Source organism: Triticum dicoccoides, chromosome 6A, assembly GCF_002162155.2.
Source record: "Triticum dicoccoides isolate Atlit2015 ecotype Zavitan chromosome 6A, WEW_v2.0, whole genome shotgun sequence".
NCBI lineage: Eukaryota > Viridiplantae > Streptophyta > Magnoliopsida > Poales > Poaceae > Triticum > Triticum dicoccoides.
Window position 1 is genome coordinate 553375550 of NC_041390.1, and position 10203 is coordinate 553385752.

The window sequence follows — 10203 nt, forward strand, 5'->3', positions numbered from 1 at the left end:
GGGTGCCAGACGAGCTGGAAGTATAGCGCCGGTTTGAGGGGACCGGTTGGACCACGTTTTCACAACCCATTACCGACCGACCCGTCCGCTCGTATAAGGGGAATTTGAAGGGCCTGGATGTAGATGATCTAACCATCCAACCATTAAAAAACTAGACAAACTCGCGAAGCCTATATTTAATTCATCACGATGTTTAGAGAGACAAAATGATGATTATTGCGCTGACACAACCACACATGGAAGCCAACCCCTAAAGAAAGAGTGTGCTTCGCTAAATTGCGAGCTTCGAAATTTGAGCTTGAAAACTCATGAACTATGTTATAAAAATTAAGCACTGAAGAGTATTCTCTGATTTCATGGATGATCGCTCCATATATCGCCGAAATACCCAGCTTAATGTCATAGACCACCACCTTACAATCCGAGGCAATGTGGATTCGCTGGATATAAATATCCTCCAAAAGAGCCATGGCTTCTCTGACTGCCAACGCATCAAAGTGTAGTTGGGTCTGATTTTGCCGTGAAAAATTTGTGGAAGCACCCAAAGCTCCAGTGCTATCTCTACGCATAGCTCCCACCACTCTGAAACCATCATTACGTGATATGGCCGCATCAACATTTACCTTCAACACATCGTTCCGACCATTCTGAAACCATTATTACGTGATATGGCCACATTCAGGCGGCAGATGAGAGTGGAATTAAATGGGACTAACCAGCCCATCCCACCTAAATTGCTTTAGTGGGATCCCATTAGACGGAAAAACATTAAGTGGGCTAGCCCTATTAACCCATTGGGATCCCACCGCACCCACCAGCCCCTTCCCTTCCCTTGGGGCATCATCGCGAGTGACAGAGGCGGTGTCGAAAGCCATGAGGAGATGCCTTTCAATGACTGCATGCCGGCATCCTGCCAACGCTGGTCACCTGGATGAGCGCAAATGGCCGCACCGGCACCTGAACCGTGCACACGGGGACGACCGCCGCCTGCAGCTGGGCGACGAGGCACAATTTTCTCCTCCTGTTCACGCAACTGCACCCTGCGAGCCAGAGCTCACCGCCCCCTGCACTGGGCAACTCCACCGCACCTGAACCCGACGCGCCCGCGCCGTCGCACCCGGCGAGTTCATCACTGCTCGCACATCAAGATTGGCCGGCTCCTCCTTCTGCACCTCCAACCTACAACAGCTCGTCGGCGCAGTCGCACCCCTACGCGTGTCATGCGCCACCAGAGGCGACCGAGGTACCTCGCAGTTCATCACCTCCGACGGCACCGACCCGTGGGGACCCCTGCATTCCAGCCGCGCCTCCATCTCCACTCTCCACCTCTCGATTAAGCGTCTTCCCTGGAAGGAGACCATCTCGCCGACCGAGTCCTCCATGGCCAGCTCCGACAGGGCCCAGAACCGGCTCCCGTGAATCGGCGACGACCGTCCCGAGGCTTCCGCCTCACCCTCACTGACGGCAGTCCAGGGGAGGGCGCCGTTGCAGTATCCGCCAAGCTGTCGGCGTGTCCCGCTCCAACGGTCATCTCCTCTTCCATTGCTATGTCCCGCAAGCTACTGGCCGTCGTGTTTGTACGCGTTGTGGCCCATCTTCATCGTGAGTGCATTTGCTAGTAAGTGGGATGAGATCCCACTTGTGCCCACATAATTTGCGCAAGTTGTGACGTGATGACCGGTTATTCCTACCAAACGTAGTGGGATCAAGTGGGCTAAAGGTGGGAGTCCCATGCATACTCCCACTTGCAGTCTGAGGCCACATCAACATTTATCTTTGCACAATCCGCCTCCGAAGCCAGCCAATGTGTTTGTCTTGGGGCCACATCGACCAGTATTATGGGCACTTTGATTGTGAATAACTTGGCGCTCTACCAAATAGGATGTGCTGGAGATTCTGATTAAGGCAGTAGCGCTAGCAATCCCATCATATGCTATGTCTGTGTTCAAGCTGCCGAAAGGAATCTGTAAGTCAATTACCGATGAAATATCCGGTTTTTGGTGGGAGATGGAGAGGAGAAGAGGAAAATGCATTGGTTTGCGTGGTGGAAAATGTGTGTACCAAAGGAAAGGGGTGGTATGGGATTTAGAGACCTTCACAGCTTTAATCTTGCTATGTTAGTAAAGCAGTGTTGGCGTCTAATCCAAAACCCTGATTCGCTGTGTGCAAGAGTGTTGAGCGCAAAATATTATCCCGGTGGAGATATATTGAAAGCTGGTCCAAAGAAAGGAGCTTCGTTTACCTGGCAAAGCATTGTTGAGGGAATTAAAACTTTTAAGAGGGGATGTATCTGGCGGGTAGGATCTGGTTCACATATCAATTTATGGGATGACCCTTGGATCCCTTCAAGTGCAACTAGGAAGTTGATCACACCTAGAGGTGGCATCCTGTTGACAAGAGTAGAGGAAATAATTGATCCTCATACAGGATACTGGGATGAGGACCTCATTCGGCAAGTGTTCTCGCCAGTCGATGCAAATAGAATACTGCAAATTCAGCTTAATGTGGAAGTAGTGGAAGATCTTGTAGCTTGGAACCACACAAGGTCGGGAACATTTTCAGTGAGATCGGCATATCATGTTGAGTTTGAGAACCAGTTTGGACGACACTTTAACCGAAACAGCCAAGGCAGTGCTAACGAGCATGGGGTTTGGAAAGATTTATGGAAATTAAGGCTACCAGGGAAAGTTAAACATTTTGGTTGGAAAGTGCTGAAGGGAGTTTTGCCTTGCTATGGGGTGTTGGCCAGTCGGCACATACCTTTACTGCCACAATGCCCGCTTTGTAATATCGGATTGGAGGACATCTAACATTGCCTGTTCACGTGCTCTCGAGCATATGTTATATGGGAAAAGCTGGGGTTAGCGACCGAGATTGACAGGGTGATCACTCGGGACTGCTCGGGCTCGATAAACCTTGACTCCTTGCTCCAGGTACATGAGACGGTGAGTAACATCCCAGCACTCGAATTCATATTGGTGGCCATGTGGTTCATCTGGTGGCAGAGAGATTGTATACCAAGGGGGAAACTACCCAGACGACAGAACAAGCGGCTATGTCAATACAGGTTCTAGCCACTAATTTTGTACGAGTAAATACTCCAAAACAGGCTGTTCGGAAGAGTGATCAGGTTTGGAAGAAACCGGAAGTGGGGATGATTAAAATAAATGTTGATGCATCCTTTATTGCGGATAATCTCTCAGATGCTTGTGGAGCAATAGCACGCAATGATCAAGGACAGTTCTTAGGTGCAGCCTCTAAGCTACTACCCCATGTGCCTAACGTAGAAGAAGCGGAGATGATTGCTATCCGGTGTGGACTGAGTCTAGCTGCAAATTTAGGCTGCACAAAGCCGGTGATAGAATCTGATAGCACAAGGGCGCTGGAGGCAGTTTCAGACCCTAATGCATATATGGGACCAGCAGTGTCTATTATAGCAGAGTGCTCCCTAATGACAATGGAATTTGCTCATATTTCCTTTGATCACTGCAGTAGAGAGGCGAACACAGTAGCGGATGCTCTAGCAAAGCATTATATTAGCATGAAAAAGTCTGAAGTATGGGAAAACATCCCTGACTTTATTCTTCATCTCTTTGTAAACGACTTGGCTATCATTTGATAAACAAAGTTATATGCTCAAAAAAATATAGGATGTGATGGATCCGTGGATAGAGTGCGGACTCTGAAATATGTCCTCGTGAATTGCCTTCCTTATCGCACCTCGGATCGCTCATAGGTAACCAACCATGCGGACGAACTCATCGCTTTGTATAAGGTTTCGTGTAGAGCAAAGATCCAATTCTTCGCCCAAGCTTTTTAAACCAAGCCATCGGCCTCGAAATTTTAAGCTAGGCCAATGTGCCAACGAGTACCATCGGCCCATATTTCCAACAGTGGAGCCCAAGAGCCAGTGACGCGAACCCCCAATCCTACACGGCACATGGGTACATAAACTACAGCGGTTCCCATGGACCCGCAGCGACGCTTGACCAATGAGCAGCGGCCAGCACTACACGTGACGCACGTTGTAGGCAAGGATGGGCCCACCCGTCATCCACAGGCCGTGTCAAGCCCACAGAAAAAAAGGAAGAGCCAACACTCCGCCGTTCACTCCCCTCTACTCGTCGTCTTCCTCGGCGCGGGCGCTCTAGCTCTTCCCAGTCTCGGCCTCCGAGCTCCACCACACAAGCCGCTCGCCTGTCCCCGGCCTCCAGTTCCTCCGCCTCCCGGCCCCCCCCGCTCCGTACCGCCGCAAAAAACCTGCAGCCACACGTAGCCAGCGCAGATCTTTCTTCCACCCGCGCTTAATTTCCCTCGTGCTCGCGCCGCTCGCCGTCGCCCTCGTCCACTACTGCTCTGCCTTGTTTGTCCGGCTGTTTCTGTTCATCCCCGAAGACTTCTGGCGCGTCGGATCCCGGGATGTCGGGGCACATCGCTTCCTCGTCCGCGGCGTTCCTCTTGCTCGTGGCCTCCTCCTCGTCGTCGCGGCGCTGGCGGAGCAGCTCACCGCGCTCTTTCGGTGCCGCCGGTACGCGGCTGCATTGGGAACGGCGAGGGTTTTCTCGGGACGGATCGGTGCCGTGCCGCCGCGGCTCAGCAGCAGCGGCAGTGGCTGGTGGTGAGGAGGGCGCGGGGAAGGCAATAGCAGGGGAGGGCTCGAGGCAGGCAGCCTCTGGGCAGCGCGGCAAGCTCGAGGTTGGTAACGCTCGTATCATTCCTTCTTTTCCATTCGAAATTTCTGCAAAGGCTTTGCTTGTCAGAGTGGGTGTTATTTTTAGTGCAGAAAGCGCAGTTCAGTTTAGTCGCCCTTTCTGTCGGAAATGTAGCCTCACGTGCAGTTTTTGCCATGCGTTTTCCCTTCACTTTTGTTACTAACAGGCATCATCCGGCATTGACCTTCAGTTTTTATCATGCTTTCTTATGCTGAACTGTTGATGGGTTCCATTGCGTGCTCAGGCTGCTGAAAATGAGGATGCTGTTTCACAAAAATCAGTTGCATCTGCACCCAGGCCAGATAGTACCGTTGCAGAGCAACATTGGGCAGCTGGGAGCAGATCCGAAGTCGATCCGTCAGCTCCTGTCTCGGCGGCGGCATCAGGTTATTGGAAAGACGTCGTTGTCGCTGAACAGGTTGGGGCTAAGGTTGATGCCGGTGGAGATGCAGCAAAAGTGTGGAGTTCTCCGGTTGACAGTGAGAACAAGGGGTCTGCTCCTTTGGCTGGCCCGAATGTGATGAATGTCATCGTTGTGGCTTCTGAATGTGCTCCTTTCTGTAAAACAGGTGTGCATACATAAACTGAGCAATTAGACTTCCCTTTAGTTCTGTTTGATTGAGCTCGAGCCTCGAGCAATCAGACTTTTTTTTTCTTTTTTCTTTTTTTGCGAAGGAATGAGCCTTCAAACTTAGAATGTACTACTCTTAAACTTGTGTGAATTGTTCTCTGACTAATGATATCGTGCATAGGTGGGCTTGGAGATGTTGTGGGTGCTTTGCCGAAGGCTCTGGCAAGAAGAGGGCATCGTGTTATGGTACCCACTCCTTTGCTTTTCTCTTTGCTCCATCTTGCAAAGGGAGATCATGATTTACTTAATTAGTAGATGAATATTTTTATATAAAATGTAACCACATTTTGATGCCGATGCTCTCCATAAGAGGCTAAACATGTACGACCTCTGTTTATTTTTAGAGTGAATTCCATTTTTTACCTTGTAGTTGTACATTTGTGACACAAATTACCCTATTTAGCGGAACTTTTATCGAAATGTCAGATTTTGGAGACTTTTAACACGGTTTTACCCCAGTTTTACATTTTGTTTGTTTATGGTCGATAGGATTGGCATGTTGCGTCATTGATTTGTAAAAAAAACTGTAAGGATCGGAGGGCATCATTGGCGATCTTGTCCAAGCTTCTCTTGTCTATCTGTTCCACTCCTTGTGGCCGTCCACATGTTTTTGGATACAGGGTGTCACCTCACACCTTACCTGATGGACACGCATCAAAAAACAAGGGTCCAAAGATTTCAAAAGGGGTATTCTAGACGAATTTTCACTCGAAGGGGTAATTAGTGTCACAAATGTATAAATATGGGGTAAAAAGTGAAATTCACTCTTATTTTTACAAGACGTTTTAGACTTTCAGACACTGTTCAAAACAGCACAAAGCAAGTTGTCTGAACGTCTTATAAAAACAAACGGAGGGAGTAATTAAGTTGTGCTGCAACTCGTGCTTGAGCAACATTTAGAAGTTGTTGTTCTTTTCAGTTTGTGTGCAACATGTGGAAAAGAAAAACTTACACTATAACCTTGATTGTTTGAATATTTGTCTAGGCTCTAATATTATTTATGCATATGAAAGAAGAAGAGGAAGAAGAAATGCGGCGTCATAACAGAACTATTCATTCTTCATGTTTGATGTAACATGCTCAATATAGATGAGATGACAATATGCATGCCTAAGATGCCACTTTTCTGTATAAGGGCTTTGTAAATTTAAGTGTAGAGTATGTCCGAAATTGAGTATGCTGGCCTAGTTTGGAAATAAGTAATATAAGTTTTTTCTTTAAATTTTAGGTCGTGATACCAAAATATGGAGATTACGGAGAAGCTCGTGATCTAGGTGTTCGCAAACGTTACAAGGTAGCTGGCCAGGTATGTAAAATAAAGAGTCTGCAGTATTAGATGAAAAGTGTAAGGAACCATTGACCAGATCAGTTAATTGAATTGTTGTCTGGCTTGCAGGATTCAGAAGTGAGCTACTTTCATTCTTATATCGATGGAGTTGATTTTGTGTTCTTAGAGGCCCCGCCCTTCCGCCACCGGCACAATGATATTTATGGAGGAGAAAGACCGGTAAGCGTCTGTTTCCCCAGTGCTTTCTTAGCCATAGAAAATCAAACCGAATTTCTCTTAATATTTATGTAATTGATGTGTGTACCTTTCCATCATTTTTGGCAGGATGTGCTGAAGCGCATGATTTTGTTCTGCAAGGCTGCTGTGGAGGTACCTTTGCAAATTGTATTGCTATTGATGTGTAAACAATTTCCCCCGCAAAGAAAAGATGTGTAAACAATTCACAAATAACTACTCTCTTACACAGACCATCATGGTCCGTTTCAAATACTCATCTTACACCATTACCTTTTTTTCGGAGAAAAGACCATCATGGTCCAGCTTTTGTAGAAAGCAAGTAAAAGTTTCATATAAGTCCTGGACTCACCAAATTTACAGGTAAGAAAAACTGAATGGAAAATGGCCATGCGCTGAGAACATACCTAGTCAATCACCACCATTGCTGAGACCTAGCAGCTGCGTACACATTTGTGATCAAAGTTTCTATGGCTTGATTGTGCACTAAATTGATGCCTATTCAGGAGCAGAGTGAGTAATTTGATCCAATTCCTTCATCGGTAACTATTTACATCTCGATGAAATTTTTTAAATTGACCATATAAATTGGTTCTTGATATTTGAAACGTGAGATGTCTCTTGCTCCTTTGGACTCATATAAGATGAACTCTACCATCGAACAAGCTGACAACTCAAGCTGAGTTTCTTGCAGCAAGCCGTATGTGCGCTTTATTGATCAGCTTGTCTTAAGTCATAAGAAACACAGGACAGCTCAAGCTAGCATGCCTGTATGTTTGGTTATTCTAGCGTAGATGAACTGTCATTATGATCTTCAAATTAATTATGCACCTATCCAAATGAATACAATGTTCATCTGTTCAAACATTTGCAGGTTCCTTGGTACGCTCCATGCGGTGGTACTACCTACGGTGATGGCAATTTAGTCTTCATTGCAAACGATTGGCATACTGCACTTCTACCTGTTTATCTGAAGGCGTATTACCGAGACAATGGCCTGATGCAGTATACTCGTTCTGTTCTCGTGATCCATAACATTGCTCATCAGGTTTTACACCTCAATCTTTAACTGCACATTTTTACTCGAGTACTAGTTGAACCATCAGTGTGCCTTTCATTGGAAACGAGCTGACCTTGTATTGTCATTCCATAAGAGGTTGCCATGCATGATTTTTAGGTTTAACAACTGATCAGCAGTGAGAGCTTATTCATCTGCCAATCTGTCTTACTTCCTCCAGTTTAGAACTATTTGTCATGTCACCACATTTTTATATGAAAATTATTTGGCGACTAGTATAGCTTCATGAAAGTTAATCAACAAATGATATGCTCCACATTTTTTATCTTTTATCGTGCTAAACCTGGAGACTAAATATTTGGCTTTGCAGGGACGTGGCCCTGTAGATGACTTCAACATCATGGACTTGCCTGAGCACTACATGGATCACTTCAAACTGTATGATCCCCTTGGCGGCCAGCACAACAACGTGTTCGCTGCTGGCCTGAAGATGGCAGACCGGGTGGTCACCGTCAGCCATGGCTACATGTGGGAGCTGAAGACGATGGAAGGCGGCTGGGGCCTCCACGACATAATAAACCAGAACGACTGGAAGCTGGACGGCATCGTGAACGGCATCGACACGGCCGAGTGGAACCCCGCAGTCGACGTGCACCTGCACTCCGACGACTACACCAACTACACCCGAGACACGCTGGACATCGGCAAGCGGCAGTGCAAGGCGGCCCTGCAGCGCGAGCTGGGCCTGCAGGTCCGCGACGACGTGCCGCTCATCGGGTTCATCGGGCGGCTGGACCACCAGAAGGGCGTGGACATCATCGCGGCGGCGATGCCGTGGATCGCGCAGCAGGACGTGCAGCTGGTGATGCTGGGCACGGGGCGGCCGGACCTGGAGGACATGCTGCGGCGGTTCGAGGGGGAGCACCGGGACAAGGTGCGCGGGTGGGTGGGGTTCTCGGTGCGGATGGCGCACCGGATCACGGCGGGCGCGGACGTGCTCCTCATGCCGTCGCTGTTCGAGCCGTGCGGGCTGAACCAGCTGTACGCGATGGCGTACGGGACCGTGCCCGTGGTGCACGCCGTCGGCGGGCTCCGGGACACGGTGGCGCCGTTCGACCCGTTCGGCGGCACCGGGCTGGGGTGGACGTTCGACCGCGCGGACGCCGGCAGGATGATCGACGCGCTCGGGCACTGCCTCAACACGTACTGGAACTACAAGGAGAGCTGGAGGGGCCTGCAGGTCCGCGGCATGTCGCAGGACCTCAGCTGGGACCGCGCCGCCGAGCTCTACGAGAACGTCCTCGTCAAGGCCAAGTACCAGTGGTGATGCGGCTGATGCTGACCCCTCTACTGCAACGCATGCACGTACTTAGGGGACAGCCGGAAGTGGTGCCCACGATCGCGATCACTGGCGCCCCGGAGTAGCCAAGTGTCACGCGATGCCACCGGCGGCAGCCGGACGACGGTGGAGGTAGTGAACCGTGCCCGTGGCGCCACCCAACTTTTGGGTTCACGAGTTGTACACACCAGTTCAGTCAGGTTCGTGGCTTCTGTGAATTACCGAGTCGTAGGCGATCAAATAGGAAGTTGCAGAGTTTCTATACTGCCAATTTTCTCAGCTCTTGGTGTAGAAAAACACAGTTCTGAGAAGGTTCATCACTGGACGCTGACCACGTTCACGTTCTGTTTCATGCTCCCTCGGTTTCAAAGTAATTCAAGTTTTAGGAATATTCTAAGTCAAACCTTCTAAAGTTTGGCCAAATTTATAAAAAAATCTGCTAAGATCTGCAATATCCAATATATATAAATAATACGAAAATATATTTCATAGGTTGTTGACTCGTTAACGCGTCACCGAAGCAAGCCATGTGGTACTGTTATACATACTGTTTATTACGTCCTATTTTTTCAGAATTTTAGGAGTTACAGAAACATATGTATTGAATCGATTGTTACATATTGATTTGTTTAGACTATTCCTGAAATATAAGATGCGCTTGACTTTTCACATGCTATAACACTTTTGACTATTCCTTGCAAAAAGAAAATGGACATCGATATCTTCCGATCGATCGGACCGTTACCGACAGATTCGAACGATCCCACCCCTAGTACGTCGTGAGGCCGAGCCAGCGCAATAAAGCCCTACAAACCCACCCGGCATCCACTCCGTGTGAGGTCCCACATGACGAGGCAAAGCGATTGACCCTGGCCCACCCCTCACGCGCCACCACCTCCATAAAACCTAGCCCTCTTACCTTCACTGCAAGAAATTGATCCCCCACGCTCACCGTCAAACCCCTTCCTCTCTCTCCCTCGC

General features: G+C 48.6%; 1 protein-coding gene across 1 annotated transcript; it reads left to right on the forward strand.

Annotated features, from left to right (window-relative positions):
• The first annotated feature begins 4111 nt into the window (after positions 1-4111).
• Positions 4112-9613, forward strand: LOC119317866 (soluble starch synthase 2-2, chloroplastic/amyloplastic-like). The gene is made up of 8 exons (XM_037592365.1): positions 4112-4695; positions 4957-5281; positions 5465-5529; positions 6572-6649; positions 6740-6850; positions 6956-7000; positions 7740-7913; positions 8254-9613. Exons 1-8 carry the CDS (start codon positions 4420-4422, stop codon positions 9208-9210), a joined length of 2031 nt encoding a protein of 676 aa, XP_037448262.1. The 5' UTR covers positions 4112-4419; the 3' UTR covers positions 9211-9613.
• Positions 9614-10203: the final 590 nt, after the last annotated feature.

What these genes read in the sequence shown, in the direction of transcription:
- LOC119317866 (XM_037592365.1), top strand. Translation starts at nt 4,420, where the DNA reads ATGTCGGGGCACATCGCTTCCTCGTCCGCGGCGTTCCTCTTGCTCGTG. An exon ending in GGCAGCGCGGCAAGCTCGAG is followed by an intron (nt 4,696 to 4,956) that starts GTTGGTAACGCT and finishes TTGCGTGCTCAG; the next exon opens with GCTGCTGAAAATGAGGATGC. An exon ending in TTTATGGAGGAGAAAGACCG is followed by an intron (nt 6,851 to 6,955) that starts GTAAGCGTCTGT and finishes CATTTTTGGCAG; the next exon opens with GATGTGCTGAAGCGCATGAT.